The 22,540-nt window shown below is 40.3% G+C and overlaps 1 protein-coding gene across 1 annotated transcript; it reads left to right on the top strand.

Moving 5' to 3' along the window:
* Nucleotides 1–15,903: 15,903 nt before the first annotated feature.
* Nucleotides 15,904–21,149, top strand: asb15a (ankyrin repeat and SOCS box containing 15a; the record flags this gene model as incomplete). The annotated part of the gene is made up of 9 exons (XM_080028492.1): nt 15,904–16,007; nt 16,841–16,878; nt 17,377–17,508; nt 17,821–17,979; nt 18,642–18,887; nt 19,162–19,333; nt 19,644–20,193; nt 20,672–20,825; nt 21,028–21,149. The coding sequence occupies 9 exons, from the start codon at nt 15,904–15,906 to the stop codon at nt 21,147–21,149; spliced, it is 1,677 nt and encodes a 558-aa protein (XP_079884618.1).
* Between the last annotated feature and the right edge of the window lie 1,391 nt (nt 21,150–22,540).

Raw genomic sequence — 22,540 nt, 5'->3', positions numbered from 1 at the left:
GCTTTGTGCCCAGATCAGTATGTGGAGCAAACTTCTGGATTTTCAGGCTATCACTAATCAGTAATATCACAAACAGAAAATCTGTCTTTTTAATGGGAGGGAAACTTTCTTGTGATTTGTTCATATCCTGTCATATAACCACTTACATCTCAATCAATGAAAAAACAAAGAAAAGTGGATTCCACAAATAAAAACATTCTGCAGCATAATAAGTTCCTTTGTGTGAAATCTGTTTCTAGTTTATGTTCATTCAACTCAAAACGTTCAGTTCCAATCTCTTCCGGTGTTCCACAGAGTTCTATCTCAGGGCCCTTCTGTTTCCTATCTATATCTGTCTGTCTGTCTGACTGCCTGCCTGCCTGTCTGTCTGTCTGTCTGTCTGCCTGCCTGTCTGTCTGTCTTATCGGCCCAGCTGTCATGTTAATCCTATCACCCATGGGAACATTTAGGGTTAGACAGTGAGACCATAAAACACTCTTTCTGCCTTTTCTCAGGCTAGGATGTTCCGATTTCTAAAATATTTGCAAATATATAAATAGTATAGTATAAATATACTACATAGGATCTCAGAGTTCAATACACATGTTCACATTAAATCATTAAAGGTGAAGTGTGTAGAATGTATTGTAATTTTTCACTTTTGCAGACATTTTTACATTTTGGTAGAAATATAATATATACCCAGCAGGGCTGTACGCTTATTTTTTTAGGTGGTAGCACTGGTGCTAGCAAGCAAAACAATTCAGTAGCACAAAAATAAATTTGGTAGCACACAAAGTAGGCTATGATTGAAAACTTGCATAACCTTAACCCTTGCATTTTGCTCTAATTACCTTTGAGCATGTCATCCTGGTCTCATTTGAGATTCTCAATTAATATGATATCCTAGTGTGTGCAGTAATAATTGTAGAAAAATTAATAGGGGTGCACTGATTGCAATTTAGAAAAAAGAATCTAACCTGCCAATTGCAATTTTTTGCTGATTCAGAATTATTATTATTATAATGTCCTTCTGTTAATTAAAATCAAACTTTAAAACATTAAACATAGCCTATTAAATAAATAAGTATACATATTGGTACAATTTAGGATAAATTAAATAGGTTGTTGTGAATGTGTTGGGAGTAGCTTTTCAGTGGCTTATTTAAAACTTTGTTTAAATAGACTAGGCCACTGTTGACTGCTCGCTGCAGCTGAAGGAGTTGCCTTTCAAGCTAGAAAAAAACGCTAACTTCCTGTTCTTACCGGCTTCAAAATAAAAGTCAACTCACGTTTGGCTAGTAACAGGCTTTTAATGTGAAGGCGCACAGGAAATGCTCTGTTTGTACACACGCTAACTTAACTGTGGTAATGTGCCGTCTCCTTCCGGTAATTGCCGTTGGTGAAGTTTTTATAGTTTTAATACCTAGAATTGCTGCACGAGCACAGATCCCGAGCACATATCTTTCACCAGCCAAAGTGGAGGGTGGACTCAGTAACTTACTTGCCTAAGACTCATTTACCCGCAGTGTTAATGTAGAGCCCTCTAAGCAGTGTTGTGCAGCGCTCCTCTGTGTTTCAAAGACAGCCTCTCCTCATTATCAACCTGTCGCACGAGTTGCGAATGGATTCGTATTCATCATCGCACGTGATCAATTTCAGTAGCAAATGCGATCAAAACTGTCGCACTGTACAGCCCTGTACCCAGGGGGCAAAGTGATTTTATGGACATTTTTTTTATTTATTTTTTATTTAACTTTTATTTATCCTCGAGAGACCAATTGAGGGGTGACCCTCATTTTCAATGACGTCGAGTTCAAACAAATTCAAAGGAAAAACAACAATACATAAACAATATTCAACGCAAATACATCAAATACTACGGTGGCGCTGAGCATTCACCAAATAAAAAAAAGTTTCACTGCAGGATCTCGTAATTACGAGATAATATCTCGTAATTACGAGATAAGTATCTCGTAATTACGAGATAAGGATCTCGTAATTACGAGATAAAGATCTCGTAATTACGAGATAAGGATCGCCCTCTCATTCATCAATAACGATGTCTGTGTGTGTGTATTTGTGTGCAGACGAGGTGAACCTAGCCATAGGAAAACGTAGGCAATAGCCTTGGTTTCCGGACTACAATGGGCCCCATAATCAAGAAACTTATTTTAAATATTTGTTTAGGCTACTGTTCATTCATTAATCAGCGATCGCATCGGGTAGGCTACTGAGGGACACACTTTCGGCTTTACGCCCGTGATCAGCTGCTGAGGTCCGACTGGGCTTTTCTCCTGAATAGTCCCAGTGACTGCATATCTGCACAAAGTTGACATGGCTATCATTGTCATGCCCTCCTTGTAGAAAGTTCTTATGTGTTTGTATGAGTCATGGATTACACCGAGTTTAACGACTGCATTTAATCAAAGCATTCAATAAAACTGCGTTCCGATACAGTAACAAACAGGAGGTAAAAGTGAACTAGCCCACCGGGCATTCTGATTGGATGAGGCAACACAGTACGGTGGCTCCGGTGGCTCATAATGAACAAACTGCATATACAAAGTGAAAGTGTGTCCCTCATTTCCCAATGCGATCGCTGATTAATGAATGAACAGTAAACAAATATTTAAAATAATTGTATTGATTATGGGGCCCATTGTAGTCCGGAAACCAAGGCTATTGCCTACGTTTTCCTATGGCTAGGTTCACCTCGTCTGCACACAAACACACACACACACACACACACACACACATCGTTATTGATGAATGAGAGGGTGATCCTTATCTCGTAATTACGAGATCCTTATCTCGTAATTACGAGATCTTTATCTCGTAATTACGAGATCCTTATCTCGTAATTACGAGATCCTTATCTCGTAATTACGAGATCCTTATCTCGTAATTACGAGATCCTGCTCTGAAACTTTTTTTTATTTGGTGAATGCTCAGCGCCACCGTAAAATACATAACAACAGGTGAAGAGAAAAACAATTGAAACATTTACACAGTGGTGAAGATTAAGTGGTAGCAATTAAAATTAAATGGGTGAAAGTACAATATAGCCTAATTAAAACAGTTACAGGTAGAGTTTGGCAGATTTAAAATAGTTTGTTTAAATTGGTTAAAGGATATGAAGTTATTTAGTTTAATTTGTTGCTGTAAGTTGTTCCAGGAGTCAGGGGCACTGAAGCTAAAAGCTGTCTTTCCTAGCTCAGACCGGGCTTGTGGGACATAAAGCATAAGCATGTCAGTGGAGCGGGTCTGATAAAGCCCATCTGAGATTTGCAGCAATTCAGTTAAATAACGAGGAAGCTTCCCGGTCAAGGCTTTGTAAATAAAAACATGCCAATGTGCGTCACGTCTCTCTTTAAGGGAGGACCACCCAACCTTTTCATATAAAAGACAATGGTGTGTGTCATAAGCATCTCCTGTGATGAACCTTAAAGCAGAGTGAAAAACAGAGTCCAGGAGTTTAAGACATGAATGTGATGCATGCCGACATGGAGCGTTGTAAAAGGTTGTTCACCAAAAATGACATCTAGGACCTTCCACGATCACAACCTGGGGGGACAACCTTGTCAACAAGCTGCTGGAAAGCTACAGCGGGCCGACATAGCAAATCAGAACCACTGTTTAAGTGAATGGGGGTGAATGGGGATGGGCTAATGGGGAATTTTTTGAATTTATAGATATCATTATGAAACTTTGCCAGTTGATTACCGACATTAAAACAACAACTTTTTGTATTACAGTATTTTCGAAAATGTTTAAATAAATATGAAAAATCATCAATATCTTACTAATGATGCGTACATTTGCATATCTGCAAAGCCCCAAAATCTAGATGTTGGAAGAAAACAAAGTCAATTTGTTTTTAAATTTTGAAAACAAAACAAGTGTCCAACTGCCTGAAGCCTTTCCTAATCACAGTTCAAATTTGATCAATAACCCATTGAAAATACATTTTTTACAGTTACATTTCATGTGCTATGGACCAAAAGTATCCTTTTGGAGTCTCCAGCTGGTATTTTAGGAAACGGCTAGACACTCCCTTGGAAAAAACAGTGTAAAAAATTAATTTTCTATGGGTTATTGATCAAATTTGAACTGTGATTAGGAAAACCTTCAGGCAGTTGGACACTTGTTTTGTTTTAAAAATTTAAAAACAAATTGATCTCTACAAAATAATCAGTTCACACAGAGACATTGTTCTTCTTTGGTATTCACTAAAGCAAACAGTTTTCACAATTTGCACGTTTTCTATGCTACTAGTTTCTGGTAAAATACATTTACACTAATTGACTTCACCAAATATTGCACTTTTTTATATTTCTGCACATGACATTCAATCATTTGAAATCTGTTGGTGGTATTGTTGAAATAAATAACACTTCAAAAACAACATCAACAACAAATTCTTCACACAGAATTTGGGACACAGGTGTGGACCAAGGGGTGTCTGAAAGTTATCCCCGGAGGGATTGATTGATTGATTGATTTTATTCGACCATTTCATATATTTAGTTTAGTTTATTTGTTTATAGTTTCGTGGACAGTCCCCTTTGAGAAGGAGCAGCTTTAGCCTATTTGGCTAATTTCCAGCTGTAGTCCCCGGCCAGTTGTCAGTAGGCAACCTACAATACATAACAGTAAAAACATTAAAAAAATACATTACATTTATAATTACAGCAGGCCTGAGCAAGAAGGGGAAAAAGACAAACAAACATATTGCACACAGTTGGAGCAAGAACAAACAGGCAAGCACAGATGATGGCAAAGATATCAAGGCAGTTCATGCAACAACACAAACACACAGGAGACAAGGGAAAATAGGCCACAAAGATCACATTGAAAGTACATAGGGCATATAAAAACAAGAACAGCACTCTGTCACATTAAAATACATAAAAAGCGGGGGCGCCCTTAGCTCAGTTGGTAGGGCGTCCCCCCCATGGGCCTCGGCCAGCAGCGGACCCTGGTTAGATTCCGGCCCGCGGTCGTTCTCTGCATGTCACTCCCCTCTCTGCCCCATTTCAACTCTGTGTCTACACTATCAATAAAGCATAAAAATGCCAAAAAATATATCTTTAAAAAAAAATATACATAAAAAGCCAAGAATAAGAACACAAAAAAAAACAAAGGCTTATTTCCATTGTGGTCCCTATAACCACTAAATTGCAAAGTGACTGCAGGGAAAGGGGGAAAACAAAAATGCACAAAACAGTAAAGGGCCACACAGGCTACCTTAATACAAACTAAAGCAACAACAAAACCACCGCTGCCAAGCAGCTGAAAGGGTACACAAGCAAAACAGTTTCCTTTGCAACACTTAACACAGAGAGAGCACACAGAGCCAACCTCTCACTACCTCTGAAGGTGAGACGAGCAGCACAGAGCACTGGGGTCTCAGGGCATAACCTCTTCACACCTGGGCTCAATCAGCCAATCAGTGCCACACACCTGATTGCAGTGAGTGAATCAGTCACCCTTCTCACTCCGTGTCCTCACAGCTATATATACAGGTGAGTATTCCTTCACAACACACTCACCTGTCTGCTTCTCACCTGTCTGCGTCAGGATCAGCACTACAGCAAAGGTAACATTTGGTTTACTATTTTGAAACTTAAAATATCTACGAGGAACTTTTAAATATTTCTGAAACCGTATAATTTTTCCATCTTATGATCATAAATGACATGTAACAGCAAACGAGACCATCAGTGCAAATAATGCTATTTGTATATAGCTTTTCTTAATGCCTTTGTCATGGGTACGCTCACCCAAAAACAACAGCTGGAGTGGTTCAAAAAAACTCACAGCTTTTTATCTAAAGGGAGAAGAATGCAAGAATGAACACAACCTAAGTTGTAAGTTCCTCTGAACACCTTTAAACTCCTTTTTCTGTTAATTATTTTCTAGATGACTTCAGGTTTCCACTTGGTGTTCCTACTCAGTCTGACTGGAGGACTGTTGTTTTCTGTGAGTAAACATTTTGAATCGTTAGAATCAGAATCAGAATCAGAAAGGAGTTTATTGCCAAGAAGGGTTTTACACCAACAAGGAATGTGTTTTGGTGAGTAAGGTGCTTACAATAAACAATAAACGAGCAGTAACTATCATAAATATATAACACAATATATAAACATATATAAACAAGCAGCAACATAAGTGATAAGTTAAAAATATTATAAAATAGAATAAAAAAGAATAAAAAACTAAGGTAAGGTACTTAAAAATTGTAAGAATTTACAAAATGGTGATGGCTATGAGTGCCCGAGTCAGTGACAGTCAGTGGGGGAGGCGGTCTCTGGACCTGTTAAGGATCCCCACTGAAGAGGGGAAGAAACTGTTCAAGTGGCGGGAGGTTTTGGTCCTGATGGCCCGCAGCCTCCTGCCAGGGGTCACTATGCAGTTTCAGAGGAGGGGCATTTGTTCACATTAGCACAGCCTGCAGTTTGGGAAAAAAATTACTTTACTTAACATTTAATTCTATCATATAAAATAATTTTAAATAGCCTGTAATCAAATGTAAGACTAGAATATATATTTAGGTTTGTTTACATTCACAGAGCCTGCAGTTAGTTTACAGAACATATTGGGCTGGTTTCACAGACGAGGCTTAAGCATACTTCCTTCAGATATTGCATTTTCAGTTCATGGAATTCTCAGGCTAACTTTCATGCAACAACATATTTTTTGTCCTTTGTTGTGGCAAGCTCTTCTTTAAAGCGAGATTCGAGTTTTTCCAAAGTCTATTAGTGCAGATATCATTAAATATAATGTCAAAATTATAAATGAGAAAGCTGTGAAATACCGGTGTATACTCATAGTAACATTTTCATTAGAATTGAATTTGTTGCAAATTGCGGCCCAACTATTTATTTGCTCAGTCCCAGCAGTATGGCTTTTAGATTCAATAACCGGATGGTTTCAAACTATTTTTTTTAAGTGATTTTTTTTAATTTTTTTTCAAATTCATTATAGTGTATTGATGGGATTTTTTTTTTTTTTTTAGCCTCTGCCATTGTTTTTTCTCACAAGCAATGGTGTTTCTGCTCCACTCTGGGTTTTTATGATCACCGTTGGACCAGCAGCATGTGCTCATGGGCAGGTGTTTACAATCAGGCTTACTTACCTTACTCCAGGGGCCTATTGCATAAAAGTGGTATTAAGATATCCAGGATGATCGATAAAGCCAGCCTTGACAAAGTCTAGCCTGGGCACTTTGGATTAGTCAGTTGCATAAACGCCAATCCAGGATGTAAAGGGGCCGCTTTGTCAAGCCAGGTGTAAGTCATTCTGTTAAGTGCCAGCCCACAGCTTTCAGAAGTAGACCCAAAGATCGAACACAGATTTACTGATGTTAAAATGTAAAAGACGGCCCATTTTCCCACAATGCCTTGCTAGTTTAAACCGTAAGTCAGGGGGCAGTTCATTTTATACAGGGGATGTCATCTCTGCCAACTAATCTTGATGTCCCTGCATTGTTTTATGATAAAATAGTTGACAGTGAGCAGTCTGCAGGTGCATTTAAAAAATAGAATATCATGGAAAGTCCATTCAAAAAGTTAAACTTTCATAGAGTCATTACACAAAGTGAAATATGTCAGGCCTTCTTTTTGGATGATTGATTGATCATGGAATAAAAAATCCAGTATCTCAAAATATTAGAATATTGCATACAACCAATCAGAAATGTCGACCTTCTGAAAAGTATGTTTATTCTAGATTAATTTCACTTAATGTGTAATGAATCTAGAACATATTTAAGTTTCACTTTTTGAATTAAATTACAGAAAAAAGGAAACTTTCATTGATATTTAATTTTGTTTTAGATGCACCTCGATATAGTTATAAGTACAAAGTGAATTTATTTGACCCACATTTGCAACGTCATCTACCATCGATAATCAATTGTATAAATATAGCCTGCAATATGAACAGACTATTACATAAATTATTATAATTTATATAATTTCATCTTAATGTAATTATAATTAAGTTAATTATAAATGGTTCAGGTTAAATAATAAAAAAGAACTATTTAACTAAATGACAATGCAGTCTTTTATATGGTACTTTAAAACAGGTTATTGAAACTTAAGCATTACACAGAAGATCATGGAATAACTGTTAAACACCTTCAGATCGGAGTGACAGCTGACTGAGCCAGTCAGGCAACAGAATAAGTTTATCCTTTACGTTTAGCCTGGTCGGGACCAGGCTAAACGTAAAGGATAAATCTCCAGGGCAGGGCTGTACAGTGCGACAGTTTTGATCGCATTTGCTACTGAAATTGATCACGTGCGATGATGAATACAACTCCAATCGCACTCGTGCTAGTGTTGCCACCCGTCCCGTTTTTCCCAGAATTGTTCTCTTTTTTTCACCAGCTGTGACCCGTTTTTTGGGGAAAATGCCAAAACCTCATTTGATTTCCTTCCTTCGTTCAGTAGTTAAGGCCGTCTCACACGGGCCGAGGAGTTTGTTGCGCCCGCTATTGCATCGGAGAGGCGGGCGGGCAGGGGCGGTCTTAACGATCTCGGGGCCCGTTTCAAGACCCTGTGTGGGGCCCCACACTTTTTTTTTTTTTTTTTTTTTTTTTTTTTTAATAAATAATGCTTGTGCATGCTGCCCGCGAAAATAAAAAAGATTGTGGAAACCAGTTGGTTCATAGACGGATTATGAGATAATGGGCCCAGACTCTTTGTACCGTTTTAAAGTTAAATGCATCAGAGCAGAGGAACATTTTAATCAAATCTTGAGCTGCAGAAGGAACATTATTTTTCTTAAACAGGCACTCTTTACTCTGCAACTGTGAAAACAGTACAGTAGATTGGTCTGCAGACTCATGTTATATGATGGAGGGGCCCATTGCAACATATACAGGGTGGAAAGCTACTTTTCATGAACAGTATAGAATTTACACATAGCAAGCTTATTCCTGTTTGTGTGTGGGGGGCTTAGCTGTCCCTCATGAAGCCCCTTAGACAGAGCTAATAATGCTTTTGTTTTGCACTTGCTTTTCTATTTGTCACCTAGTTGGGGCCATGATGATTTATTTCCTTATATTTAGGCTATTCCTTGTTGGACCCTGTTATTGACATGAGTGACTGAGCTCTTTGACAATGCAACATTTAAAGTTACTATCAGTATTTCTGGCTTAGGCCCCCCCCCCCCCGAGCCCTTGGGCCCCTGGGCATGGTTGCATGCAATATTATTCTCAAAGTGCACCAGATTGATGAATTTTACTTTAAAAGGTTGCATTTTTTTCTTCCGGGGCCCCCCTACAAGGTCCAGGGTCCCCACCCACCTCAGTCTCCCTATTTAGCCTATACTGTAAAAAGCACTGTAGGTGTGTATGGTTATTATAGGTCATTACACTGGTCAGTCTGAACTGGTAGCCTAATAATGGCCGAGCCCTCCGCCCCAAACATTCAAGTGTCCCTTTTTTTCCTAAATCCAAGGTGGCAACCCTAACTAGTGCGACAGCCTGCCAAATTGCAATTGGCAGGTTAGATTATTTTGTCTAAATTGCAATCAGTGCACCCCTATTAATTTTTCTACAATTATTACTGCACACACTAGGAAATAATATTAATTGAGAATCTCAAATGAGACCAAGATGACATGCTCAAAGGTAATTAGAGCGAAATGCAAGGGTTAAGGTTATGCAAGTTTTCGATCATACTTTGTGTGCTACCAAATTTATTTTTGTGCTACTCATTTTTTTTGCTTGCTAGCACCAGTGCTACCACTTTAAAAAATAAGCGTACAGCCCTGCTCCAGGGTAACTTATGTCCCTCCGCTTTTATGCAACCGGATCATGGCTAACGCAAGCCAGGATAACCGAAAAATCCTAGGTTAATCCCTTATCCTAGTTTTATGCAATAGGCCCCTGGACTTCATAGTCTCAGACTAACTAAGCCAAACTTAAGCCATATCCATGACAGTGACTTAAACGTCCCAGTTTGGCTAGTCCACATTAAGGCCTACTCCTGGCTTAATCTAGGCCCTGTCTGTGAAACCGGCCCATTTTTTCTAAATGCAATTCTTAGCATTGAATAATTCTATCACCATAAAATAAGACACCATGATTATGGGGCACCTGGGACCAAACCTAAAACTAGAATAGTCCCAAACTGTGGGCCCTGCAACAACAGTGAAACAGTAACTTTTCAGGAAGCTTTCTAACTTCAAACAGTGTTCCAGGGATCACATTTACCTGTGAGGAAAGTTTGTGTATCCAGTTGACAAATATACCTTCGAAAATGTTCAATTCTCTGACACACCCAAAAGTTACACACTACTCCTTTTTAAATGTGCAATTTCCAAGCTGATTAATGTGTTTATATTCACAGAGGTCTGCCAGCATTGAAAGAAGAGCTCCAGGTTGGTTCTTATGACTTATTTAATCATGTTGTATGATGAGGTTTGATAAAATGAAATTTAGTGGTCAGTAGTACTTGGACTTTGTAGTAGCCTAGGCTGTCAGTCACTCCCCTTACTGCATTTGATGGACCAGAGTTTTTTTTTTTTTTTTTCAATATTGAATTTGGTCTTTTCTCGCAATTTCTTCTTTCAAGTTTTTTTTCTTTCTTTCCTGTGGCCCTAATACTTTCCTTCCTGTTTACTCAGCTTGTCTCACTGGTTGGACCGCTTACGGCTCTCGCTGTTTCTTTGTGTTCCACCATCCTAAGACCATGGCCGAGGCAGAGGTACGTCTGTATTACTGGTTGGTTCTCCTGTTCAGAACCTGTTTGCATTTCATCCCCAGAACTTAAAGGTGCTACGAGGAACTTTTTAAATATTTCTGAAACTGTCTAATTTTTCCTCTGATCAGAAATGACATGTAACAGCAAACAAGACATTTTCCCATGTGTGACATCACACATGGGAAAATGTAGGGTTAGGATCAACTGGACAGCTGGGTCAAGGGAAGACTGAGGGAAGAAAAACCTCATTCATTATATTATAATAGCGATTTAATAATGACAGAACGCCGGTTCCGTATGGGTGAAGTATTACTTAAGTTGCATACTGACTGTATTTCTGTGTCCCTAATCAGCTGACCTGCTTGTCCGTTGGTGGGAACCTGGCCTCCATCCACAGTTTGGAAGAAAACAATTTTCTCGTCAATCTGGTTCGCAAACAACTCGGCAAGAGTGTTGAATTCTGGTTTGGGTTATCTGATTGTATTCAGGTAAGAATTATTATTTTTTTTTATAAAGATTTTTTTTCTTTTAAATAAAACCCCAAACTGCTCCAGAGGCGCTGTACTATGGCTGACCCTGCGCTCTGACCCCCTCTGGAGTGGGGGAACTTGAGAGGGGAGATGAGAAAAGACTAATTTCAATGTGCCTTGTGTAAAATTGACCGATAAAGAAAACTGAGCTTCACTTTCTCTTCCAGGAGGGAAAGTGGTTATGGACAGATGGTTCGAAGGTTGACTTCACACACTGGGCTCCAGGCCAACCTAACGGAGCGATCGAACACTGTACAGCGAGCGCCAATAGAGGTACGAAACATTTTTCATTTCCTGATGTACTTCTAATTCAGCCTTTAGAACAGACATTTAAGGCGCACTGTGTAACTTTAGGTGTGTCAGAGAATTGAACATTTTCTAAGGTATATTCTCATAACTGAATAAACAAACTTTCCCTGGAACACTGTTTGAAGTTAGAAAGCTTCCTGAAAAGTTACCGTTTCACTGTTTACAGCAGCAGGGCCCACAGTTTGGTTTACAAACATATTCTAGTCCAAGGTTTGGTTATAGTTTCCTTAGTTTGTATTTATGATGTAATTCTATGTAATGAATAATTCTATGTAGAGAAAATGTGTTTAAACTGCATAGTGCACTTTTACTTAACGTAATTAAACTTATTCAAGCTCCTACAGAGCTGGGTAAAACAGCTTTTAAGTTTTTTGCGCCGTCGTCATGGAATAACCTGCAGAAGCAGCTTAAGCTTCAGGACCTAGTAACTCTAAATTAATTTAAGGCTGATGTTAAGAGTTTGAAGTTGGACTCCATCGGAATGTTTTCAGTTAATCTAATTTTATTTTTATGTTTTACAACTGCACTTAATATTGAACTTGTATTTTGTATTGTGTTATGTGTAACTGTGTTCTGCTGTCCATCTTGGCCAGAGGGGTATACTACGAAGCGAGATTAAGGGCTGAGCGAGGTCTGTTGAGTCTAAAGCGGTCTAAAGCCAGAGTTTTCAGTATCACGAAAGGTGGCTCTCTTTCTACCTGGCTAGATCACCGTGGTAACAGAGGCTGCACGGCTAACCTGCTCAGACCAGTTTTTGTTTCAGAGTTTGAGCTTAAATTCGGCTCTTATAGAGCGCTGCCCTTCAAGGAAACTACACATTTAGAAATCCCGCGGACCTGACAATATTGTCTGAGCGCTACATTCTCACTGAGGAAGCTGTTACATCTAAATTTATTGATCAGTAGGCTAAGTTAATGAACGAAACGAAGCCGTGACATTAGGCTTACAGCAGAGTGAACTGTAACATTGCGCTGGGGCTTTTTGCCACATGCATACAGTTATTGAACATGTAAAATAGCCCACACCTATACTGTATGCAGCGCCACTCTATGCTCTCCTCTCAAATGATTTTACCTGGCGATATACACACACTGGCTCTTAATAAAGCGTTCTATAAAATCACAGTTTGCAACATTATTTCACTGTGGGCTTTCTTTTCATAAGTAGCGATTACAGTTGGGACGTGACAGGTGACAGCTGTCACAGTTCGGACATCGTTGCAGACTCGCAGGTTAAGCTTCTCACAGTAGCCTAGATTCATATTTGTCCAGACTACAGGTTTTTTAATGTAGGCCTATTGGTATTTGTAAGATTCAAATAAAAGGCTAATAGTCTAAATCAAAATTGTATTCATTATGATGTGGCCCAAAACTAAATGATTTTCCATAGGCTATTCATTTTGAGACAGTGTCAGACTTAAATTACATTCTTAAGTGTGGGACTATAGGCGTAGTGCTATAAATATAGCAAAGTAGCCTAAATATATATTAGGCTAAATGGTATAGTGTTTAAATCCGAGTTCAACGTTTCATTGTTTTATAATGTCACGTTACGCACTGCGAGAACGATCGGCAAGATAAATAAATAATTTCCATGCTGGCAGCATTCCACTCTCCTTAGCCTATTTGCAGTAATAGTTTTTTTCGGCTCTCTGTTTTCTGCTGTAATAATTCAGACTGACAAACTCTTCCTCTTGAATGAAGTTGGCGACACACTTTTGTTTTACTCAGCTGCTCACAATCAGTCCGTTTGTGTAAAGTTAGCGGCACAAGATCAGTCCAGTCTGTGCGGAAGCAGAGTCAAATGACGGCCAAACGCCCCCTCTCATGGGGACGCGCACAGAGCCTGAAGCTGAAACTCTCGTTCAACATAAGAGGTTGATAACTGCCTTCGTGATACCGGTTAGCTCTGAGCGAGGGTATGTGTTATGTTGAACCAGATCAAAAAAAGAGAGCCGGGCTCTGTTGAGTTTGCTTTGTAGTATACCCCTCTGGTCTCTCTTGAAAAAGAGATTTTAATCTCTATGAGACTAACCTGGTTAAATTAAAAAATAATCAATTATTTTCTTTCTACAGGATCTGAATGGCATGATTTTCGATGTTTCCTGAAGAAACCATTTCTCTGTGCGAGGAGATACTGAAGCCTTACTCCAACCGCTACATCATGATCCACTGTCCCTGCGTTCCAACCCCCATACTTTCTGCTATTTTAGTTTGGTAGAAAAAGATTTAGGATGTCCCAAATATTTTGGTCAAATTAAGTATGCTTTAAAAATACCCATATGTCTACTACATCCGGTGGTTATTTTTCAGTGTTCAAACCAGCAGCTTTATGGAGGTTCTGACCCACAATTCGCTATACATTATCCCTTACTAAATAAAAACATTCTGCAGCATAATAAGTTCCTTGTGTGAAATCGGTTTCTATTTTGTTTCATTCAACTCAAAACGTTCATTTTCAATCTCTTCCGGTGTTCCACTGAGTTCTCTCGGGGCCCTTCTGTTTCCTATCTATCTTTGTCCGTCTGTTTTATCGGCCCAGCTGTCATGTTAATCCTATCACCCATGGGAAAATGTAGGGTTGGACAGTGAGACCATAAAACACCCTTTTTGCCTTTTCTCAGGCTAGGCTGAACCAATAAAAAAAAATAATAATAATAATAAAAAGAAAAAATGCAAATATATAAATATACTACATAGGATCTCAGAGTTCAATACACATGTTCTCATTAAAGGTGACGTGTGTAGAATGTATTGTATTTTTTCACTTTCAGACATTTTTACATTTTGGTAGAAATGTAATATAATCATCTGTATGTTTTAAATAGTGTATTATCTCTTGTTTGTTTACCTTATTTCACTCTCCTAATCAAGTTGTTAAACAGCGTTGGATGTTGAAAATACTCCCAAGTTGGTTTGGTGTGTGTGTGTGAGACATAGTGTGTTTGGTTGTGTTGTCACTCTTAGATCAATCATTATATAAATGACACGATAAATACTCATACAAACAGGCCGGCAGTTATGGGTTGTACTTGTTATCATGTGTGTAGCATATGCACAGAGTGACATTACACTCTGTTAAGTGTTGTGGAAAGGCCTGCATGTTAAATACACTACTGCAACAGGTGACACCTATAAATAGCATGGTGTGTGCGTGACTTTGTGTGTGTACTTGTTTGTATGCTTGTGTATGTGTGTGTGTGTGTGTGTGTGTGCGCTTCTGTGTGTGTGTGTGTGTTGTGTCTGTGTGTGTGTCGGGAGTTCAGCCGCTGCTTCTCATGCTGCTTGGTCCTATGACTTCAACACTTACACGTTTAACAGGTGAGGAAAATAAAATGAAAGTTTAATTCATTTTCAGGTGTAATTTGAAAGTTATAGACCAACACACAGAACGATATAGTGTTGTAACGCTGTTGGGTTATGTAATGGTATATCAGGTCAGTGGGTCATAGTGTACTGAATATGGATCATGCTTAGAAAGAGAAAGCAGTTGATTTTTAAATGTAAGCATGGCAGTAAACGGAATATAAACATATAAAAATATAAACAAAATGAAGTTATATCACTAATATCGAATGTATTTTTTTGTAATTTAACACCAGTGGCCTTTACTCGCCAAGACTCGAAAGCTGTGTCTCAGTTCTGTACTGAATGCAGAGGGTCGATGTGATGTCTAATTAGCATTTTGAATAGCAATGCTTTAAACCAAGATCAGCTTTTAAGCACTTGGAATGGCCTTGTGTCTGAATTGTGCTATATAAATAAACTTGCCTTGCCTTGCCTGCCTTTATCTTCAGTGCCCCTGACTCCTGGAACAACTTACAGCAACAAATTAAAATAACTATAACTATACCTATCATATCATATCCTATAACACATTTAGACATATTATCTTAAATCTGCCGAACTCTACCTGTAACTGTTTTAATTAGTCTATATTGTACTTTCACCCATTTCATTTAAATTGCTGCCACTCTACATCTCTGTCTAAATGTTTCAATTGTTTTGCCTCGTTGTGTATTTGATGTATTTTCATTGTATATTGTGTTTGTGTTGTTTTTGCTTTGCATTTGTTTGACTCGACATCATTGTAAATGAGTTTAATCACATTTAGTTGATTGTAGCTATTATACCCCTTTTGGACTAAAGCGGTAGTGTTTCCTTACGACCCCAGCGCTTGCTGTCCTTCAGATCTTTGTTAGCGCTTATGTGTACGTAAACATTTAAAAGTTCCTTGTAATTCTAAGGTTGAGGTTTATTTTAGCAGGAATTTATGTTATTGACTGAAGTTGTGCAAAGTTGTGACTTTGTGTGCGCGTGTGTGTGTGTGTGTGTGTGTGTGTGTGTGTGTGTGATGTCATAAGGATGGACGCGGCAGACGAGATGGATGAAGATGAACTCCTGGACTCTGATGTTCAGATGAGCATTCAGGAGTCGTGTCAGAGAGAATGTTTAAAGAGACCAGTCAGGTAAATGGACCCAACTTAGTTACTTTCAAAAAACATCTTAAAAAGTATCTCATCTTGGGGCGCCCTTAGCTCAGTTGGTAGGGTGTCTCCCACCCCAGCAGCAGACCCGGGATCGATTCCTGCCCGCGGTCGTTCTCTGCATGTCACTCCCCTCTCTGCCACATTTCACCTCTGTCTCTTCAAACTATCACTAAAGCATGAAAAATGCCAAAAAAAAAAAAAAAGTATCTCATCTTAAAAGCTTACGATAATGTATTGTAACTGTATGTCATATTGTCTTTGTGCTTGTCAGTTATTTCTTTATTTCTATTTTAGCTTTTTTCTTTTTAGATATTTTTTTGGCTTTTTTTATGCTTTATTGATAGTGTAGAGACAGAGTTGAAATGGGGCAGAGAGGGGAGTGACATGCAGAGAACGGCCGCGGGCTGGAATCAAACCCGGGTCCGCTTCTGGCCGAGGCCCATGGGGGGGACGCCCTACCAACTGAGCTAAGGGCGCCCCCTATTTTTGCTTTTTGACCATATGAACTCAAATGCGTTTCCGTTTTGCATTTGTAACATGATTTTGTAGTTGTTTATGTCCTTTTCGTTTACTTTATTTCTTTACCTAATTGTGTTCTAATGTTAGGTGGGCATCCTTTATGAGCCCTCTGGGGTTTCTGTTGTCCCACCCGTGCATGTATGTCTTACTCTGTGTCTATGTGCATATTTTTTGCTATTTTAATCTTGTGTATCTTGCACAAAGAAACAAAACAAAAACTCAACTCAACCTCACTACGTTTGTACATTTTGCCATTTTTCCTAAAAACTGTGTCCCCTTATGTTTCCTTTCAGCAGTGAGGCTGTGAAGCTCGCTGAAGCCATCAAACAAGGTAACACGTCATATTCTGCTTTAGTTAGCAACACAAACTGTCCATGGTATCATCATCTGTCACTCAAAGCAAAGACAATAGAACTGGTTCCAACAGGATTATATAGAAATGTGAATTTGGGTTCCGCCTATCGACCCCTACATCACACAACATAACCGCGCCTGCTTGTCTGTGTCCATAGGTTTTGATATGAGCTAGCCCCATAGAGTCTCAGTCCTCTTCACAGCAGACCCGGGTTAGAATCCAGCCCGGGTACCCTCTCTGACACATTTCATCTCTGTCTCTACAAACTGTCTAACAAAGTAAAAAAAAAAATGTTTGAACCTTTCAAGGATGGGGAAGGGGCAGATTAAAAAAAATTAAAAACATTCCTCTCCTCTACTGTATCTGCCCCATGTCAACTGTGTCTCTCGTAACTGTCTAATAAAGTCAAAAAATGCCCAAAAAAAGAAAAAAGAATCCTAAGTAAACCTTACCTCCCCTCTCCTGTCCGTGTAGGAGACCTGTTGGCCCTGCAGCAGCTGTGTAAAGCTCCATCAGTCTCCAGTGAGGAGCAGGAGGGCGGCTGGTTCCCTCTGCACATGGCCGCGGCCCAACCTCTGGTCCGGGTCCTGGAGACGGTCCTCTGGGGTGGGTAAGGGGTCACAACTGTTCATAGTGACTTTAAAATACATTATACATTTTTAATTCTTTATTTATGGTGTTTTTTTTTTAGATTACACACACACACACACACACACACACACACACACTAACCTGACAAAAGGAACCCAAAAACAAAAGACAATCCAATTACATTGTTTAAATTATAGGCAAATGTGCCCCTGTAAAGCACTTTGAATGGCCTTGTGTCTGATTAGTGCTATAGAAATAAACTTGCCTTAGCTTGACCTAAACAAATTTTAGGGTAAATAATGTCAAACGTTTTGCCTCCTGTCTCAGCTTCTTTCAGTTTGAATCTGGAGGACCAGACTTCAGACGGAGAGACGTGTCTGACTCTGGCTGTGAGGGAAGGTTTGCTGGAAAACGTGGAAATGCTTTTGCAACACGGAGCGTCTCCTCACGCGACCAACAGCAAGAATGAATCTCCTCTGCTACTAGGTCAGTAAGAGCATCTCCATCATAAGCTGTGTTCCAAATCGTTCCCTATCACGGATATATAGTGGACTATTTTGTAGCGGTGTTCGAATTCTCAGTGGTTGATTTCATTCACTATATAGTGGACAATAAAATACCCCAAAATTTGAGTGAACATATATCATGAACACTATATAGGGAATAGTGAGTGAGGGAATAGGGAACGATTTTGAACACAGCTATTGTGTCCCTAGGAAAAAAGCGGTAGTGTTTTTACTACACCAGCTGTTGTTCCTGGATGAGCGTATAACCATGACAAAGGCATTAAGAAAAACTATATATAGCATTCTTTACACTGTGCATCGCCAACATTGTGTCCTTAGGAAAACCTTTTAAATAGTTCTTAACCACATTGGGCGTAGGTTGTTTCAACATTAAGTGGAGGATCATTTTGTGACCATCAAACACTTAAAGATGCTCCAAGGAACTTTTAGTTGATGTTAATTCTTGCGCCTTTGGACAAAAGCCGTAGTGTTTGCAAGTAGTCATAGTCTCAGTAATAGTCAGTAATTTGATCTCATGTTCTCTCACACACACCAACACACACACACACACACACACACACACACACACACACACACAATGCAATGTACAATAATAATAAACAACCCTTACCCTCTTCACAGCTGTCCGGTCTGGGTCTTACCAGATGGTTTCCAGTCTGATAGCTGCCGGTGCTTCAGTGCAGCAGGTCTGTCTGAAGAACTGGACGTCAGTGCACGAGGCGTCGCGGGCCGGCTGTGCTCACGTCATGGAGCTCCTGTTGGAGAGAGGGGGGCGAGTGGCAGAGACTGACCCACACGGAGTCACTCCTCTGGGCATCGCCGCTGAGTACAGCCACCCCCAAGTCCTGGAGCTTCTCATCAAACACGGTGAAACGATAATCATTTATTATCCTAAAAGCTTTAAATATATAGGGGAGAGTGGGGTAAAGTGTGACACTCTTAACATGGGATCCCCTCTAATCAAGCTTAAATGATTTATCAGTCAAATATACACATTTCACATTAATTCAGGGTGTTTCCTAGCAATGGAAATGATCATAATTTGTTCAGGACGAACGGCAGTGAAAATATGATTGTTTTTTTTTTTTAAATTAAGGAAAAATAAATAGAAAATGTAATTATTTTCTGTCTTTACTTGAAGGTGCTGATGTGAACGCTCAGGCCCCAAACGGCGACAGCGTCTTGTACGATGCGGCCGGTTCAGGGAATCCGGAATGTATCGACATTCTGCTGCAGAACGGAGCCAATCCAAACGTTCCCAACCTGAGCTCACAGCTGCCCATCCACCACGCAGCCTACGAGGGACACTACACGTGAGTACTGTCAAGAAATTACTGTTTTTTTTAATGCATAATTATTTATTTATCTAATTAGTTTGTTCATGCTTCCACCAAAATGATTTACATACATACAATATATTCCAAACAATAACAAAATTGTTCAGTTTGCTATATATCTGTTTGTTAAACTGTGTGTGTGCATATGTGTGCATCTGTCTGTCTGTCTGTCTGCCTGCCTATCTGTCTGTCTGTCTGTGTGTCTTACCTTTGTGTCTGTCTGTCTCTCTCTGTGATCACCATTATACCAACCCTCTCCTCTCCCTCTCCTCTCTTCCCCCTCCAGAGCTGTGAGGACTTTAATCCCTCTCACGACCCGCCGAGCGCTGCGTCTGTCCGGCCACAGTCCCGTTCACTCAGCAGCCGACGGAGGCCACACAGACTGTCTGGAACTGCTGCTGAAAAACGGCTTTAGCGTGGACGCAACGCTAGCCCCGCACCTGTCGGAAAACTACGGAGACATGCGCACGAGCCCGCTGTATTTCGCTGTTTCCAACGGCGATATAACGTGTACTGAGATCTTGTTAAAATCGGGAGCTAAGCCCGATTTGGACCCTCTTTGTTGTCTGCTAGTGGCGGTGCGGTCGGGGAGATACGAGATCGTTAAAATGCTTTTAAATGCGAAAGCGAACGTGAACTGTTATTTTACGGTGGTGAATGACACGGTGTTTCCCACGGCGCTGCAGTACTGTTTGAAAGATGAGGTCATGATGAGGCTGTTGCTTAACAACGGTTACCGAGCGGAGAAGTGTTTCTGTTGTAACCATGGGGACGACTGGGATGAACTGAGCGAGGCGGATTACTCAGAGGAAGAAGATCAGGAGGAAAAAGTTGCCGTGAGTTTTTTTTTACAAAACTATTAATACGATTATGTTACAATATGGCACCTAGGGGCGCCTTCAGCTCAGTTGGTAGGACGTCCCCCCCCGGGCCGGGCCCAGCAGCAGACCCGGGTTCGATTCCCGCCCGCGGTCGTTCTCTGCATGTCACTCCCCTCTCTGCCCCATTTCACCTCTGTCTCTCTGCACTGTCAATAAAGCATAAAAATGCCAAGGGGAGTGACATGCTGAGAACGACCGCGGGCGGGAATCGAACCCGGGTCTGCTGCTGGGACCGGCCCGGGGGGGGGGACACCCTACCAACTGAGCTAAGGGCGCCCCAACAAACTAATCAAGTTTAACATTCTCTACAGTCAGTCAGGTGTAAACAGTGTAACGTTGTGTTTTGTCTCCCTTCCAGTTCTGTGACTTTGTGAGTGTCTCATGGCTGGTGGCTATTGTCAATGTGTTACGTTGTGTTTTGTCTCCCTTCCAGTTCTGTGATTTTGTGAGCGTTTCCTGGCTGGCGTCTCTGGCCGGGCGAGTCGTGTCCATTCTACTGGAACATGTCGGTCAGGTTTCTCTCTGTGGCAAACTGACTGAGACCCTGCAGACACACAAGGAGTGGCCTCACATCCACTGGACCACTAGTGAGTTAAGTGTGTGTGTGTGTGTGTGTGTGTGTGTGTGTGTGTGTGTGTGTGTGTGTGTGTGTGTGTGTGTGTGTGTGTGTGTGTGTGTGTGTGTGTTTTATGTATTTTTTAAACACAACTGTTAGAGTGAACACACACACAAACAAAAGACAGAACTAAATAAACAGCTAACATGGCGTTTTGTCTGTGTGATTGACAGGTAACCCTCGCTCTCTGTCCCACCTCAGCCGAGTGGAGATCAGGAAACACCTGAGCTGCAGCGACCTCATGTCCATCTCACTGCCCAACAGACTGAAAGACTTTCTCCTGTTCAAAGACTAATAACTGTATTTCTATTGCATCTACTTTGTTAGGATAATTTAGTCAACTGTACACAGGGCACATTGAAATGTAAAGGTTTTTAAAAGAAACTCATAGTTGAATGGGTTAAAGCTGGGGTGGAGGATTTGGGGAGAAAATGGCAGTTGGGATAGAGATTTGAATCCAAATACCTCAACTGCTCCACTTGTTCTCTTTGGTCCCTCCCTGACACGCTCTACACCAGGGGTGGCCAACCCGCGGCTCGCGAGCCGCATGCGGCTCTTTGCCCAGCTTCGTGCGGCTCTTCAGTTCATATCAAATTATGTGATTATAATTATTATTTATTTTTTTTATACTTTTTTTTTGTGTGGGCCTATGTGTGTGCATGTTCGCAAACGTTTCATGCGGCTCTTACGTTCGTTTTACATGTTGTCTATTATTTCATTTTTTATTTTATTAATGTGTAGGCCCTATGTGTATGCCTGTTCGCAAATGTTTAATTGAGGACGCAACATAACGTTCGCAAACGTTTGGTGCGGACGCAACATAAAACTGCCCGCTCAGCTTGGAGGGAGGTTTTCCGTGAGTAAACTATTTGTGTCAAGTTCGCTCCGAAACAGAGTGGGAGAGTTCATATTTTTTGTTGAACGTTATGCCAAGCCATTCTGCCTTATATGCCAGGTGTCATTTGCGCATTTCAAGGCTTCAAATCTTCGGCGCCACTTCAGCTCTCACCATGCTAAAAGTAAGTCCCACAAAGCAACATGCATAGTAAGAGAAAAACGCTATTTTAAATTGTTATATCTTTGTTTGTGGACTTGGTTGAACTGAGAGTTTGTGTGTGAGGCAGTGCACACAATGTTCATTGTTGAAAATGACTGCCCTGTCGTCTTTAGTCCAGTCCTGTCATTATCACAGGGGCGGCCTTAACGATCTGGGGGCCCGTTTCAAGTCCTAGTGTGGGGACCCCTGTTTTTTTTTAAATAAATAATGCTTGTGCATGCATGTGCAAGCTCCCCGCGAAAATAAAAACGCCCCCCCCCCTCCCCCCCTGAAATCTTACTGGCCACCCCAGTGCCCCCCCCCCCCCCAGTTCAAATGTTATTTTTTATTTTCATTTAATTTTTTTAAATTACATTTTTTTCCTGATATGTAGCCTAGTTCAGAGATGATATGTATTTTTTTTTTCTTTCTTAACTTTTTTGATAGGTAGTTGCCAAGTTCATCACACAAACACTCCAATCCACTGATATGAGATCAGTTTGCAATTTTCAATTACTAAATTAATGGTAGGACTGTGGCCACTAGAACTGGTCTCTGGTCAGCAAAGGTCTTGAAAACAGCATAAGTGTGCTTGTGACATGCGTGCCACCCATGCATGTGTATAGGCACGTGTCCCAGCAGATTTTTTA

This window comes from Ammodytes marinus (genome assembly GCF_949987685.1).
Source record: "Ammodytes marinus genome assembly, chromosome: 5".
Classification (NCBI taxonomy): Eukaryota; Metazoa; Chordata; class Actinopteri; order Uranoscopiformes; family Ammodytidae; genus Ammodytes; species Ammodytes marinus.
The sequence above is the reverse complement of the archived record's forward strand: the minus strand, read 5'-3'. Positions and strand labels throughout refer to the sequence as shown.